Below are 16,374 nucleotides of genomic sequence, written 5' to 3'. Positions count from 1 at the left end.
ACAGAACTGAAGTATAACTTGGAGGAAATGATGCTGTGAAATCAAAGAGAGTTTCAGGAAGATTCGGTCACCGGTATCAAATTCCATAATGTGATCAGGGAAGATGACTGGCAGTGGTCCTTTATTTGTGGTGTTTAGGAGGTTTTTGGAACCTAAAGGAGAGCTGTTTGGGATGGGAACCACATTTTAAAGGGTTGAGCAGTAAACTCAAGAAATGGGTATGTAAAAGAAAAGTAATAGGTAGAATCAAGGGGAGGTAGGAATAATGATCTTGTTTGTTTTGTTTTGCTTTGCTTTTAAAAAAAAAAAAGTGGAGTAGACCTGAACGTTCATTCTTCATTCCATAGTTGTGCTAGGGCCTGATAGTACAGAGATGGCAGGTTTTAACCTGGGGGAAGAAGGGATGGGAGAGAGAGGAGGGAGTGCAGATATGGAGATGACATGGAATGACCTAGGTTCTAAGAACCTAGAAAGGTGGGAAGTAATTGACCCCTCTACAAGTTCTCCTTCGCATGGAGGAAAGAATTTCTTTCCTGAGAGAGGAAGGCAGTGTCTTTACAGGTGAACGTAATGGTGGAGTAAGGGAAAAGGGTGGTTTTTGACTGAAGGTCTTTATTTTCTCACTAAAGAGAGAGGCCAGGTTACTGACTGAGAGTGGTGGCAGTGGCGGTGGGTCAGTTAGGGTTAGAGTAGTGGATTTAGGATTGTACTGAAATTTGGAGCTGAAGAGTAGAAAAGGACAAATAAAAGTTTAAGAGTCTATTATCCATTGTGACAAAAAGCTAATTTTTTTGGTAAACACTTGAAACTCAGTTCATCTGATTTTAGAATTTTGTGCTCTTTTGAGAATGATGCTAGCTTACTTTGCTCAGTCATTATTTCTTCTTAGACCCTAGAGAATGTCTACGAGAGGATTGCATATTTTTTTCCCCTTCTTGATCAAGTTTCTTGATAAGTTTTATTTCTTTATTGTTATTGTTGATGTTTTCTCCTTGGTTAGTTTACTTATTTAACTCTGGTTATGAAATTGATGTTCAAAGAGGTATACTTAATTTTTAAGTTATTTTAGCCACATATGTTTAAAAATACCAACTTATACATTATCGCTGAGAATACTACTTACGTTCATGATAGCTGAGCTTTGAAAGAACTAAAAGAAACATTTTTAGTGATGAATCAGGGATTCTCAAATTTTAATTCAGTATCTCGTATCTGATTTAGCTTTCAGATGATTCTTTTGAGAATTCAAACAAAACACCTAGACAACCTAAAAGAGAAGTGAAAAAGAAAGATGCAGTGCCGTGGTGGATAACTGAAGATGATTTTGATGATAGTGGTAAATATTGCCAATTTTTTTATTCCAAATTATTTGACCACAAGGGGTCAGTCAAGACTTTTAATTCTGGGATTTTGCCTTCGGACTGTATGTATATAAAGAAAATAATACTAGTAGCGTGGCTTTTTGAAGCTTGAATTTTCATATTCACTTTATTATAAAATGTTATATAATTGAGAATCTGTGATGTTTCTGCATTATCAGGTTATATTACATTGGATAATTTTATATCTACTCAAGATGATAAGTAATACACATGTATTTCTATATTGTCATGTATAATGGTAAATTGATTTAAGATGACTTAATAAAAAGTCTGACAGTGTATTAATGTCATTACATTGGAAAGGTTTTAACAGATCTTTAGATTTTTCCTATCACAGTCTGTTTATAATGGTAGTAATAAGAGGAATTTATTGCCTTAATGGTAAAGAACTCATTAATGATCCTGCCTGACATATGTGTATACCTTTCCCAAAACTATTCTTAGTCACATCTTTATAAATGGAAGACTAGTCTCTGGAGTGTTTGCTTTGGTATACCTGCTGTATATGATATTGCCGTAAGGAACCCCAGACTACTTCTGTTAACCTGTGTTTGTACTGCTTTACTATTTATGGACCATTAAGCAGCATTTTGTAAACTTAGAGGATTTCTATATCCTGGTGGGGGTGGGGAGATTTGCCCCAAAGCTTTTGTTTTTCTCCGTGAAATTAAGCCCAGATTCCTTAATGTGACAGCTGAGGCTCTGCATCATCTTCTGACTAGGACCCTCCTTTCTAGCTTCCTGTGCCCCAGCCATACTCTGTTATTCCCTACCTCCTGGAAACATCATTGACTCTGCCTCTGCATTAGTGTATGCTTTCTCACCACTGGACTGCCTTTTCTCATCCTTCTTCCCTAACTCTTCCAGCTCCCTTTTCAGCATAACTATTTTCTCCTTTGTTTTAATTTCAAAACACCTTAATAGCACGTACACACTGTGCTGATAGTCATTACCTGCAGGGCTGTTTATGAGGTCGGGAGCTTTGTGAGGGCAGGAAATACTTCTTTTTGTTTGTATCCCCTGACCCCAACAGTAAATAAATAATAAATATATTTAATAAATGAATGTTAGAGTAAATTTGGGAGTTGTTTCTCTCTTCTTAAAACCATAAGAATTGCCTTATTGAAAAATTCAGTATATTTTTTCATAAATCCCCCAACCACATAACAGTGCTAAAGTTTATGGCTGCGAAGTTGTGGAAATGAATGCAAAGAATTTGTTTTTAGAATCTTTCCCCTGTTGGTGCTTGAAAAGAATATTATATAATGAAGTACTATTGGAATTATTTACAAAGATTTGAGACTTCACTAAAATCTCTTTCTAGAAAGTCATGAATCAGAGATAGAATGTGCATACTCATCCCAAAGGGAAAGACTAGGACCAACACTTGAATAAAACCTAACTAAAGGTATCAATTTTTAAGAAAGAATTTATCAGTCAGAGTGGATTTGACTAGTAAAAGATTCCAAGAAGGGTATTTAAGAAGCAAACTTTGACAGTAACCATTTAAATATTGAGGAGAGGGTTTCTCCACCCAAGGACATAACCTGGTCCCTGGTTCAATGACAGACATTTCTGAGTTCATGTTAGGTTGTGCGTACTAGGCACTAGTATACAGACAAGATAGGATTCCTGCCATGAAGAGCGTAGAAACTTCTGAGGGGGAATTAAACACCCCCTTGAGGAGAGGAGTGCATTACCAATCTTAGATACCATTAAACATCAATATTGAGCTACTTTAGCCTTACAGTTTTCTCTTTCATTTGCTGTAAGGATAAAACATTCTGCCTAGAGGATGAAACAATCTAATCCTTCTACTGGTCATACTCTTCATTATGAATAACTAAATTGGATCTTGGTTTTGATCATTAGTCTCTTGTAAGCTCAGTTAGTGTGGGTCACATCCCTGAGTCCAGCTTCAGAGCCAGAGAGATCCCCATAGGTGCCACAACAGCACCCCAGCCATGGTGTGTACTTCTTCATTTGAGGTGTCTATAGATAACGTCTCTTGATTTTATCCATCTGTGAAAGTTATTTTATCTATAAAACCATTATTCACATAAAGCCATAAAAAACAGATTCCGAATCCTTTCTGAGAGGACACTAATTAGGAAACTGAAGTCAGAACTTGGGACTTCTTTTTTTCTTTTTCTTTTTCTTTTTAATTTAAATTCAATTAGCCAATATTATTACATCATTAGTTTTCAGTGTAGTGTTCAGTGATTCATTAATTGTATATAACACCCAGTGTTCATCACATCACACGCCGTCCTTAATGCCCATTACCCAGCTACGCCATCCCTCCACCCACCTCCCTTTCCACAACCCTCAGTGTGTTTCCCAGAGAAAAGAATCTCTCATGGTTTGGCTCCCTCTCTGATGACTTCCCATTCAGTTTTCCCTCCCTTCCCCTGTGATCCTCTGAGCTATGTCTTATGTTGCGCATATGAGTGAAACCATATGATGATTATCTTTCTCTGCTTGACTTATTTCACTTAGCGTAATCCCCTCCAGTTCAGAATTTGTGACTTCTTAACAAGACTTCCTTCTAAGCAAAAGTGATATTCTTCTAGTCTTAGTATATATCACACAGTGAAAATTTAACTTTTCTGTTTTTCACTTTTTTGTAACAAATGTATGCTATTATGACAAATTTTGAATATTGCATAGCTGTTTCAGTGTTTCCTGGTGTTTTTGGCATAAAGAGAAAAACACTTTCTGTGGCTATGAGTACTGGCCTGCTCTGACCATAGACTCCTTCTCTGGGCTCATTTCCACCTGGACTCACCTTCACTCTCTAGATTCAACCTCACTGGCCTTTTTGCATCCTCCAGTGTGGCCTGCCCCTCCCATCACTGACCCTTTTGTACCTTGTCTCCATCCTACCTGGGGTTGTCTCTCTTTTCTAGTTCACCAGGTTATTTTCTATTCTTCCTGCACGTAAGGCAGAAGATACTCTTTAAAGTGGCATGGTGTACTGTATTAAATAATTGTGCTTCAAAGTAATTTTTAAAATTTTGTCTCATGTAAACTTCTGAGATTTTTGACTAAGATACAGTGCAAATAAATAGTATTGTTATTTTTCTTTTGTGAATTTTAGGTCTGATGGATTCTTATTTAACAAACCAGATTTATTTTATAGCTACTGTCCGCAAAATTATCATAATGGGGAAAAAAAGCTAGTACAACAGCATTATTGGTTAATACATAGTGGTCAAAACAGTTTTCTGAACATAAATATCCAGCTATATCTTAAATCCCATCCCTAGGACTGCTTGGAACAAATGTAAGCTATCTGAAAGCAAAGAAGCCTTCTCAGCCTATTATGGAAGTAGAAGAGGAGTCTGCTGAAAGGATTCAGTTTCTGCAGAGCAGTGGAACCTCCATCTTAAGTATTGACAGCTTAGAAACAAATGGTAAGATGTAAGGGATATGAGTTGACAGATTAATTACTATGCTTAATTAAATTAAATACTATAACTACTATACTATAATTAAAATTTTTACAAAAACTAACCTGTATCTTGGAGCCTCCTTTACTGAAGCATGTAGATGTTCTTAATACTTTCCTGGAAGGTTTAGAATTAGATCTTGAGGGAAGCCTTATAACCTTACATACTGATTATGAGTACAAGTCTATATGTGGTGGGTGAGAGATTAAAGTATGTTTTAAATTTTTTTAAATTTTACTAATAATATCAGTAAATGCATCATTAAAATTAATATTGTCGAAATTCTGCATATTAATAAAATATATTTGTCCTTTTCATTTAGAGATAGTAGTTTCTGAACTCAATCATAGTGTTCTTGGATTGGGATTGGACACATTAGAAGAACAAGAAGAAAAAGAGCAATTTTTTGCCAGGCTTGAGGAAGGTTTAACGTCTTCCATTGACTATTCAAGATTAAATAAGGAACTGGATTCTAATGACTCTACAAAATTTAAAGCTTTACATAGGTAATGTATATATAAGATCAACTAATCGTTAAATGACTTCTATATTTTTCTGTATTTTTGAAAGGCTAGTATATGCATTGGCTTCAGTGGGTAAATATTGTAACAAGCAAATGTTAAATTTTATTTTTATCTCTTTTCTCTGTTCATTATTTTGATCATGGTTTCCCTTATATGTGAATGGAATATGTTGATTTGTGTTTAAGAGCCCACTCTGCATCCAGATATCTGAAATGTCATACCTGCGGTGCTGTTGAGAAAAATGGCACACTGCAAAAAGATTTTACTAGGAAAGTAACTTAAGTGATTTTCCACAGCTGAAGTAAATAAGAGAGTTCAGGTAGCTGTTACAAAATCAGAGAAAAAAAGAACAGAAAAGAAAGAATGAACCAGGAAGTAAAGACAGGTTTTGTCTCTGTCCTTCCTTTGTATATAGTTGACACTGATGATTATCAGGAAACCTCATTTATCCTGAAAACTCTACTAGTTGCCTGAGCTGGTCTTCTGTAAGTACAGTAGACCTTTGACCTTTTAAAATTATAAATAGAAGCCAAATTACAATAAGATTTTAAGAACACCAAACTATAATTAAATTAAGGGTGAGGAGAATCATAACCTCTGGTTATTAGAGTACCTGGTCTCCTTAGGATGCTGAGTTTCTTATAGACCATGGATGAATTGTGTAGGGTTTCAGATTTTTACCCTGCTTGTAAGCTAAAGATTTACCCTGCCATTTTATGGATGCTGACAATAGACACAAGATTCCTGGGTCAGAAACAAAGGACTTAATTTCTCACAATAAAAGCCATATCTGAGTCTCATCTTCATTTGCATCAGTTCCCCCATGCTCCACAAAGATTGTGGAGACAACATGGAGGGTCCATGATGGCTGTCTGCATGGGCAGTGGGTTGCTTTACAGGAGAGGAGCTCTGAACTTGGGGAATCCATTGCTTTTTTTTTTTTTTTTTTTTAAGATTTATTCATTTGATAGAGAGATCACAAGTAAGCAGAGAGGCAGGCGGGGGGGGGGGGGGGAGGTAGGGGGGGAGCAGGCCCCCTGCTGGGCAGAGAGCTCGATGCGAGGCTCGATCCTAAGACCCTGGGATCATGACCTGAGCCGAGGGCAGAGGCTTAACCCACTGAGCCACCCAGGCACCCGAATCCATTGCTTTTATAGTAAGAGGAAAGGTTCTTTTCTGGAAGGAGATACTGCCTCATCTCTCAAAGTTGCTCTCTGCAAACACAATCCTGGGAAATAACCTAGGAAAGAGGGGTTTGTGCCTTGCGTTCTTGGCATACCCCACAAGAACATGCAGGGTCACTCAGGGCCCATGGTGATTGCCTCTCCCAATGGTAACAACACAGATTAAGTATACACAAGTTTGTTGGCTACAAATTTTGGCCCCTTTGTAATATTTCTTAACTTTTTTTTTATTTCTTAATATTCTTAACTACTGATATTTCTGCTTTAGGACAGGCTAGTCAGAGTGCTAAATAACATTGTGTATACAATATTGTTTGCTGCTATTATTATTATAGTTCTGTAGCTTCTTGGATTTGCTGATAATCTCACTGAAGACAGGGTTGGGGACGCCCGGGTGGCTCAGCTGGTTAAGCGGCTGCCTTCGGCTCGGGTCATGATTCCAGGGTCCTGGGATCGAGCCCTGCATCGGGCTCCCTGCTCAGCAGAGAGCCTGCTTCTCTCTCTCCCTCCTTGCCGCTCTGCTTACTTGTGCTCTCTCTCTAGCTCTCTGTCAAATAAATAAATAAAATATTTTAAAAAAATAATAAAAATAAAGACAGGGTTGATGGACTGAAAAAAGTAGGGTGGATTCCCTGGTTTGAAAGAAAGAAGTATATGAACTAACCCAATATCATTGAAATTTCCTGTCTCCTTTGTTACTTTTCTGAGTTTTTGTTGGTTTAAGTTTCCTATTCAGCCTCTGTATCATGATTAAATTGCTTATTAACAGGTAAATGCTGAACCTGATGTTTTTTCTGGCTCCATGAAGACTTCATTGATTCTCATGGAGTCAGTTTCTAATTTTTAGTGTAGAAAGGATATCTGGGCCCTGAGACATGTAAATGCACACATTTATGTATAAAATTGTATATATTTTTGTATACCAAAGTTAAGAAATATGGCATTTTTTTCTCTTTGTATGAATTTGATAGCTACAGTTAGTCTTAGGCTTTGAGGATCCTTTATTTTCAAAACATTTTTTTTTAGAACTCCCAAATTTTTAGTTTTTGTTAGAATAAGAGTACTTGAGAAGAAAAATATAATGCTAGAGATTTTTTTAAAAATTACCTGAAAGATTACATGAAAATGTATTAACATTAAATACTAAATTAAATTTTTTTTCAGTAATCAAGATAATGTAGATCTAAGTGAAGATAAACATGAGAATGAATCGAAACATGAACTGGCAGGTAATTTCATTGGTTTAAAAATGTACATATTTGGAAAGATAATATAACTATTAATAAAGACATTGATAGGAGAAAAATAAAAAGAAAAGCATATCTTCGAAAGAGCTTTGGTCAGGTAGAGTGAACTGCCTGTGTTACAGTCTGAGCTGCTAAGAAATGATTGAAAGTGTGCTGCTACCTCATTTGGGCGTGGGGAGTGGGCGGTAGACCAATTAGGAAGACAGGAAAAGGACTAGAGAAATCTATGGAGCCAGGACCAATATCTGTAAAGCATAGCTCAGTGGTATTTCTTTTTCTACCTTTGACTTTTAACGTGTCTTTGTTTTTCTATTTAAAATAGTTTTCTCATAGTTACCATATAGCTGGATTTTGCTTTTTGGTCTAATCTAACAATCTCTGACTTTTAATTGAAATGTTTCTACCCTTTATAAAAATATATGCGTTGGTATTTTTTTTTAATTCATTGGCAATTGGTTTGTTGTATTGATTTTGTCCTGCAGTCTATTGTATTGAGTATTCATAACCTTCCATTTTATCCCTTCGTTTGGTTAAACCTTTCTGTTGTATGTTTTTTCCTTAGTTTCTTTATGATTCATAACATGTATCTTTATCTTATTGAATACATTCTACTTTCAAATAACATTATACCACTTTATATGAGTCTTAAAAACAGTAAACTTCCCTAACGTTTTTTGCTATTTTGTCTTACATTTTTTTCTATGTATCTTAAAATCCGGTGATGTATTATTATTACTATTATCTTTTAATTAATATTGCTTTCAGTAGTCTTTAAAATTTTTTTAAGGAAGATAAATTTATATTCATGTAAAAACATTTATCCACATATTTATAATTCCCAGTTTTTTGTATTCTTTTGCATCGATTTGAGGTTTTTCTTAAATTCTTATTTAAAATGAATTTAAAAATTACTTCAATTGAAGTATAACTGATGTATAACATTGTATTATTTTCAGGTGTACAACATAATGCTTTGATACATGTGAAATCACCACAATAAGTCTAGTTAACATTTATCACCAGTGCCAAAAAACCACCATTTTTTCCTTGAGATAAAAACTTTTAAGATCTTTAAGTTAAGACCTTTTAAGTTGTCTTAGCAACTTTCCAAATAGTTGACCCTTGCATGACATGGGAGTTAGGGATCCTGACCCCATACACAGAAATCGGTGTCTATGGTTTTTTAGCCTGGTTTTGTGGCAGTTTGATGATGGTGCATCTTGCTGTATCTTTTCTTGTATTTATCCTAGTTGGAGGTGGTTCAGCATCATTGATCTGTGGATTTAGTTTCCATCAAACTGAAAAAAATGTTTGTCCACTAATTCTTCAAGTATTATTTCTGTCATCCCTTTCCCTCTGACCTAATTATAATTGTGTTAGATGGCTTTTTGTCTTGTAGGTTACTAAGACTTTGATTTTTTTAAAGCTTTTTTCTTCTCTCTGCACTTCAGTTTTTACTGCTGTGTCTTAAGTTTACTGATTTTCTTCTTTCCATTGATCTTCTGTTAACTCATTGAGTCTTTTTTTTTCTTTCAATCTAGAAGTTACTTTTCTTTTCTTTTTTTTTTTTTTTAATTTCTTTGGTATCTTTTCTCATGTTCTTTTTTTTCCCCCCAAAGTTCTTAAAATTAGTTTATTCTGCTGATCCCAATGTTTGTACATTTCTAGGTGGGTCTCCTTTTGTGGAATGCTGCTTCTCTTGTAAGTCTAATGATTTTTTATTGGGTGTTGGATATTGTAGATTTTTGTTTTATTGAGTGTCTAGATTTTATTTTTTTCTTATAAAGAGTGTTAAGCATTATTCTGGCAGATAATTGCCCTTGCTAGCTTTATCTTCCAAGGCTTTCTTATGCTTTGTTAGGGGAAGTCTCAAGTAGCCTTTCATATTACAGTTTGACACTAGTACTAAGGCGTAGCCTTTCTGAGGTTTCTACTGAATGAGCCTACTAAACAATGAGTATTTTTCCACTCAAACTGGTTAGAACTCAGAGTCTCACTTCCTTGTATGAAGCCTGTGAATTTTCTAGCCTGTAGCTTTCCATTTGCTCATACTATACAAATATACAAATATGGCTTAGTATTCAGCAAAGACTCAGGGAGACCCCATGCAGATCTTTAGAACTCTGTTTCTACATAAGTGTTTCCTCTGTTACTGACCTGTACCTTCTAATTGCCTCAGCGTTTCTGAACTCTTATCTCTGTCACCTTAACATGGTGAGACTATCCTGATCTCCCCTCCCTGCTTAACATTCCTGAATTTGTATACCTTCTGGTAACTCACCCCCACCTTGTTTATCTTTTCTTAGGAATCACTGTTTTGTGCAGCCAGTTGTCCAATGTCTGTAAATAGTTGTTTCATAAGTTTTGTCCAATTTATTCATTATTTACAAAGTTCTTGAAACCCAGCATCGTAGAGGATAAAGTCCTGTAGGTTGCATCATACTTAAATTAAAATTGCAGCTAAATTTTCCAACAAAGAATGAAAACTATCTCCAAAATCTATCATTCAGATCTTTTATATTGCCTTTATTTACTTTACCTGAATTTTTAAAATTTCTATTTATGCAAATAACATTTTCAAGTTATGAAGTTAGGGAACATAATAATAGAAATAGTACCTTGAATGTATAACATCTTCCTCCCAAAATGGTTGGAACACTGCAATTAATACTCTCATTGTCTTCCAAAACAATGTGGAAGAGCCTGCATATTATTATCTCTGAGATTTGTTATATGAGAACCACCTTCTCAATGTGGTTTTATTCTTTGATTTTTATATAAACTTAATTGGCCTTGATGTTTCTGAAATCTCTGATATGCTGTTTTATTTCCATTCATTTGTCATCTGTGTTCTTTCTGTTTGTATCTACCAATGACTTTTCCTAATTACTTCAAATCCTGTTTATTTATGTTAAATTCCTGGAGAAGGGATTGGTCATTTGTATGTTATAGTTTTTGCCTCTAGACTATTCAGTCACAAAATACAGTAAACAAAATGTAATACTGAAAAATGCACATTAGGATTTTCCCATTCAGAAATAATATTTTGCCTTACTAATTTATGACTTATAACTTATTATAACTTATAGTTACAGTAATACTAAGTGAATACTAATAATACTAACCAAAGCAATTATTACTACTAAATGTAATTGCTAACACTTGTAAATAGGACATATTATATACAAGCCCCTGTTCTAAACTCTTTTTTTTTATTATGTTATGTTAGTCACCATATAGTACATCATTAGTTTTTGATGTAGTTCCATGATTCATTTTTGTCATATAACACCCAGTGCTCCATGCAATATGTGCCCTCCTTAATACACATTATAGGACTAACCCATCCCCCCCACTCCCCTCCCTTCTAAAACCCTCCGTTTGTTTCCCAGAGTCCACAGTCTCTCATGGTTAATCTCCCCCTCCGATTCTCCCCCCTTCATTTCCCCCTTACTTTTCCTAATGTTCTCCATGACATTCCTTATGTTCCATATATAAGTGATACCATATGATAATTGGCTTTCTCTGCTTGACTTATTTCATTTAGCATAATCTCCTCCAGTTCTATCCATGTTGATGCAAATGTTGGGTATTCATCCTTTCTGATGGCTGAGTAATATTCTATGGAATATATGTGCCACATCATCTTTATATTTTTCATCTGTTGAAGGGCATCTCAGCTCCTTCCACAGTTTGGCTATTGTGGGCATTGCTGCTGTGAACATTGGGGTGCAGATGGCCCTTCTTTTCACTACATCTGTATCTTTGGGGTAAATACCCAGTAGTGCAATTGCTGGGTCATAGGGTAGCTCTATTTTTAACTTTTTGAGGAACCTCCACACTTTTCCAAAGTGGCTGTACCAATTTGCATTCCCACCAACAGTATTAGAGGGTTCCTCTTTCTCCACAACCTCTCCAACATTTGTTGTTTCTTGCCTTGGCAGTTTTTGCCATTCTAAGTGGTATAAGGTGGTATCTCACTGTGGTTTTGATTTGAATTTCCCTGATGGCTAATGATGTTGAGCATTTTTTCATGTTTCTGTTAGCCTTTCATATGTCTTTGGAGAAGTGTCTGTTCATGTCTTCTGCCCATTTTTTTTTACTTGATTATCTGTTCTTTGGCTGTTGAGTTTGAGAAATTCTTTGTAGATCTTGGATATCAGCCCTTTAACTGTAGTGTCATTTGCAAATATCTCCTCCCATTCCATGGGTTGCCTCTTTGTTTTGTTGACTGTTTCCTTTGCTGTACAGAAGCTTTTATCTTGATGAAATCCCAAAAGTTCATTTTCCCTTTTGTTTCCCTTGCCTTTGGGGACGTGTTTTGGAAGAAGTTGCTGTGGCCAATGTCTAATAGGTTACTGCCTATGTTCTCCTCTAGGATTTTGATGGATTCCTGTCTCACCTTGAGGTCTTTCATCCATTTAGAGTTTATCTTTGTGTATGGTGTAAGAGAATGGTTGAGTTTCATTCTTCTGTATATAGCTGTCCAATTTTCCCAGCACCATTTATTGAAGAGACTTTTTTCCATTTGATATTTTTTCCTGCTTTGTCAAAGATTATTTGACCATAGAGTTGCGGGGGACTTTCTACTCTGTTCCACTGGTCTGTGTGTCTGTTTTTGTGCCATACCATGCTGTCTTGGTGATCACAGCTTTGTAATATAGTTCGAAATCAGGCAACATGATGCCCCCAGCTTTGTTTTTCTCTTTCAACATTTCCTTGGCAATTCAGGGTCTTTTCTGGTCCCATACAAATTTCAGGATTGTTTGTTCCAGCACTTTGAAAAATGTCATTAGTATTTTGATCAGGATGGCATTGAAAGTATAGATTGCTCTGGACAGCATAGACATTTTAACAACGTTTATTCCAGTCCATGAGCATGGAATATTTTTCAATCTTTTTGTGCCTTCTTCAGTTTCTTTCATAAGTGTTCTGTAGTTTCTAGAGTATAGATCCTTTACTTCTTTGGTTAGGTTTATTCCAAGGTATCTTATGGTTTTTTGTGCTATTATAAATGGAATCGATTCCCTAATTTATCTTTCTACAGTTACATTGTTAATATATAGGCAAGCAACTGATTTCTGTACATTGATTTTGTATCCTGCCACATTACTGAATGGCTGTATGAGTTCTAGTAATTTGGGGGTGGAGTCTTTTGGGTTTTCCACATAAAATATCATGTCATCTGTGAAAAGAGAGAGTTTAACTACTTCTTTGCGTATTTGAATACCTTTTATTTCTCTTTGTTGTCTGATTGTTTTTGCTAGGACTTCTAGTACTATGTTGAACAACAGTGGTGAGAGTGGGCATCCTTGTCATATTTCTGATCTTGAAGGAAAGGCTCTCAGCTTTTCCCAATGAGAATATTTGCTATGGGCTTTTCATAGATGGTTTTTTTGAAATTGAGGAACATTCCCTCTATCCCTATACTCTGAAGAGTTTTAATCGGAAAGGATGCTGTATTTTGTCAAATACTTTTTCTGCATCAATCGAAAGGACCATATGGTTCTTGTCTCTTCTCTTATTAATGTGTTCTGTCACATTGATTGATTTGCGAATGTTGAACCACCTTTGCATCTCAGGGATAAATCCCACCTGGTCGTGATGGATAATCCCTTTAATGTACTGTTGGATCCAATAGCTAGGATCTTGTTGAGAATTTTGGCATTCATATTCACCAGGTCTATAATATTACGTACTACAGGTCTATAATTACATATTACAGGTCTGTAAGTGTCCTTTTTGATGGAGTCTTTCCCTGGTTTGGGGAATCAAGGTAATGCTGGCCTCATAGAATGAGTTTGAAAGTTTTCCTTCTGTTTCTATTTTTTGGAAACAGCTTTAGGAAAATGGGTAGTAATTCTTCTTTGAGTGGTTGGTAGAATTCCCCAGGGAATCCATCAGGTCCTGGACTCTTGATTTTTGGGGAGGTTTTTGATCACTGCTTCAATTTCCTTACTGGTTATTGGTCTATTCAGGTCAGTTTCTTCCTGTTTCAGTCTTGGTGGTTTATAGGTTTCCAGGAAGGCATCTATTTCTTCCAGGTTGCTTAATTTATTGGCATATAGTTGTTGATAATAATTTATAGTAATTATTTCTATTTCCTTGGTGTTAGTCGTGATCTCTCCCCTCTCATTCATAATTTTATTAATTTAGGTGCTTTCTCTTTTCTTTTGGATAAGTCTGGCCAGTGGGTTATCAATCTTATTAATTCTTTCAAAGAACCAGTTTATAGTTTCATTGACTTTCTCTGCTGTATTTCTGGTTTCTAATTCATTGATCTCTGCTCTAATCTTAATTATTTCTCTTCTCTTGCCTGGCTTAGGCTCTTATGTTGTTCTTTCTCCCATTCTTTAAGGTGTAAAGATAGTTTGTGTATTCGGGATTTTTCTGGGTTTTTCTTTGAGGCTTCGATGGCTACGTCTTTCCCCCATAGGACCACGTTTGCAGTATCCCATAGGTTTTGGACTGATGTGTTTTTGTTCTAATTGGTTTCCATGAATTGTTTAAGTTCTTTGATTTCCTGGTTGACCCAAACATTCTTAAGCAGGATGGCTTTTAGTTTCCAAGTGTTTGAATTTCTTCCAAATTTTTTCTTGCGATTGGGTTCCAGTTTCAAAGCATTGTGGTCTGACAATATGCAGGGAATAATCTCAATCTTTTGGGATTGGTTGAGACCTGAATTTGGAACCCAGTATGTCGTCTGTTCTTTAGAAAGTTCTATGTGCGTTTGAGAAGAATGAATATTCTCTTGTTTTAGGGTGGTATGTTCTATGTATATCTATGAAGTCTATCTGGTCCAGTTTGTCATTCAGAGCTCTTGTTTCTTTGTTGATTTTCTGCTTAGATGACCTGTCTGTTGCTGAGAGTGGAGTGTTGAGGTCTCCTACTACTAATGTATTATTATCAATTTGTCTCTGTTTTGGTTAAGAGTTGGCTTATGTAGTTGGCTGCTCCCATGTTGGGGGCATAGATATTTACAATTGTTAGGTCCTCTTGTTGGATAGACCCTTTAAGAATGATAAAGTGTCCTTCTGTTTCTCTAAGTACAGTCTTTAGCTTAAAATCTAATTTGTCTGATATGAGACCCAACTTTCTTTTAAGGTCCGTTGGCATGAAAAATGGTTCTGCATCCCTTCACTGGGATACACTGGATATATCTTTAGGTTCAAATTGAGGCTCTTGTAGACAACATATGGATGGGTCCTGTCTTTTTTTTTTTTTTTTAAAGATTTTATTTATTTATTTGACAGAGAGGTCACAAGCAGGCAGAGAGGCAGGCAGAGAGAGAGAAGGAAGCAGGCTCCCCGCTGAGCAGAGAGCCCGATGCGGGGCTCGATCCCAGGACTCCGAGAGCGGCTTAACCCACTGAGCCACCCAGGCGCCTGGGTCCTGTCTTTTTATCCAGTCTGCAACCCTGTGCTGTTTCATGGGAGCATTTAAGCCATTCACATTGAGAGTGATTATTAAAAGTTAGATTTTATTTTCATCATGTTGCCTGTGAAGACTTTGTTTCTATAGATTGTCTCCATATAGTTCTATTCTATATCACTCTTGGGGTCTTTCTCCTTTTATAGAACCCCCCCTTAATATTTCTTTTGGGGCCAGCTTGGTGGTCACAGATTCTTTCAGTTTCTGCCAGTCTTGGCAGCAGCTTGTCTCCATCCATTCTGAATGACAGTTTTGCTGGACGAAGTATCCTTGGCTGCATGTTCTTCTCATTTAGTGCCCTGAATGTGTCTTGCCAGCCCCTTCTGGCTTGCTAGGTCTCTGTGGACAGGTCTGACGTTATTCTGATATTCCTCCCTCTGTATGTAAGAAGTCTCTTCCTCCTCACTGTGCTTTCCAGATTGTTTCCTTGGATCTAAGATTTGCGAATTGTACTATTATATCTTGTGGCGTCAGTGTGTTCTCCAGTCTGATCTTGGGAGGGGTCCTCTCTGCGTGTTGGACACAAATTCTTATTTCCTGACCCTAGATTAGGGAAGTTCTCAGCTACAATGTGCTCAAATATATCTTCTAGACCTCTTTCTCTCTATATACCCTCAGGGATCCCAATAATTCTGATATTGGAACATTTCATTGAGTCACTAATCTCTCTCAGTTTGATCCCTTGGGTTTTAGTTTGTTTTTCCCATGCCGCCTTAGTTTCCTTCTTTTTTTTTTTAAATTTTTTATTTCTTTTCAGCATAACAGTATTCATTGTTTTTGCACCACACCCAGTGCTCCATGAAATCCGTGCCCTCCCTAATACCCACCACCTGGTTCCCCCAACCTCCCACCCCCCTTCCCTTCAAAACCCTCAGATTGTTTTTCAGAGTCCATAGTCTCTCATGGTTCACCTCCCCTTCCAATTTCCCTCAACTCCCTTCTCCTCTCCGTCTCCCCTTGTCCTTCATGCTATTTGTTATGCTCCACAAATAAGTGAAACCATATGATAATTTACTCTCTCTGCTTGACTTATTTCACTCAGCATAATCTCTTCCAGTCCCGTCCATGTTGCTACAAAACTTGGGTATTCATCCTTTCTGATGGAGGCATAATACTCCATAGTGTATATGGACCACATCTTCCTTATCCATTCG

At 36.5% G+C, this 16,374-nt stretch overlaps 1 protein-coding gene across 4 annotated transcripts in view; it reads left to right on the top strand.

Annotated features, from left to right (window-relative positions):
- The window catches only part of CEP162 (centrosomal protein 162), a 103,225-nt gene that overhangs the window by 12,345 nt on the left and 74,506 nt on the right, over positions 1 to 16,374 (top strand). For 3 of the 4 annotated variants that reach the window (XM_047734068.1, XM_047734065.1, XM_047734067.1), the window contains exons 3-6: positions 1,222 to 1,336; positions 4,652 to 4,798; positions 5,157 to 5,340; positions 7,707 to 7,771. In XM_047734068.1, the coding sequence (XP_047590024.1) occupies positions 1,222 to 1,336; positions 4,652 to 4,798; positions 5,157 to 5,340; positions 7,707 to 7,771 (511 nt within the window). Of the gene's footprint in view, positions 1 to 1,221; positions 1,337 to 4,651; positions 4,799 to 5,156; positions 5,341 to 7,705; positions 7,772 to 16,374 lie in introns of all 4 variants that reach the window. The other variant, XM_047734066.1, reaches the window with a different exon arrangement.

The sequence above is a fragment of the Lutra lutra genome, chromosome 6 (genome assembly GCF_902655055.1).
Source record: "Lutra lutra chromosome 6, mLutLut1.2, whole genome shotgun sequence".
NCBI classification, from domain to species: domain Eukaryota; kingdom Metazoa; phylum Chordata; class Mammalia; order Carnivora; family Mustelidae; genus Lutra; species Lutra lutra.
Note: the sequence above shows the minus strand (reverse complement) of the source record. Positions and strands in the feature narration are given on the sequence as shown.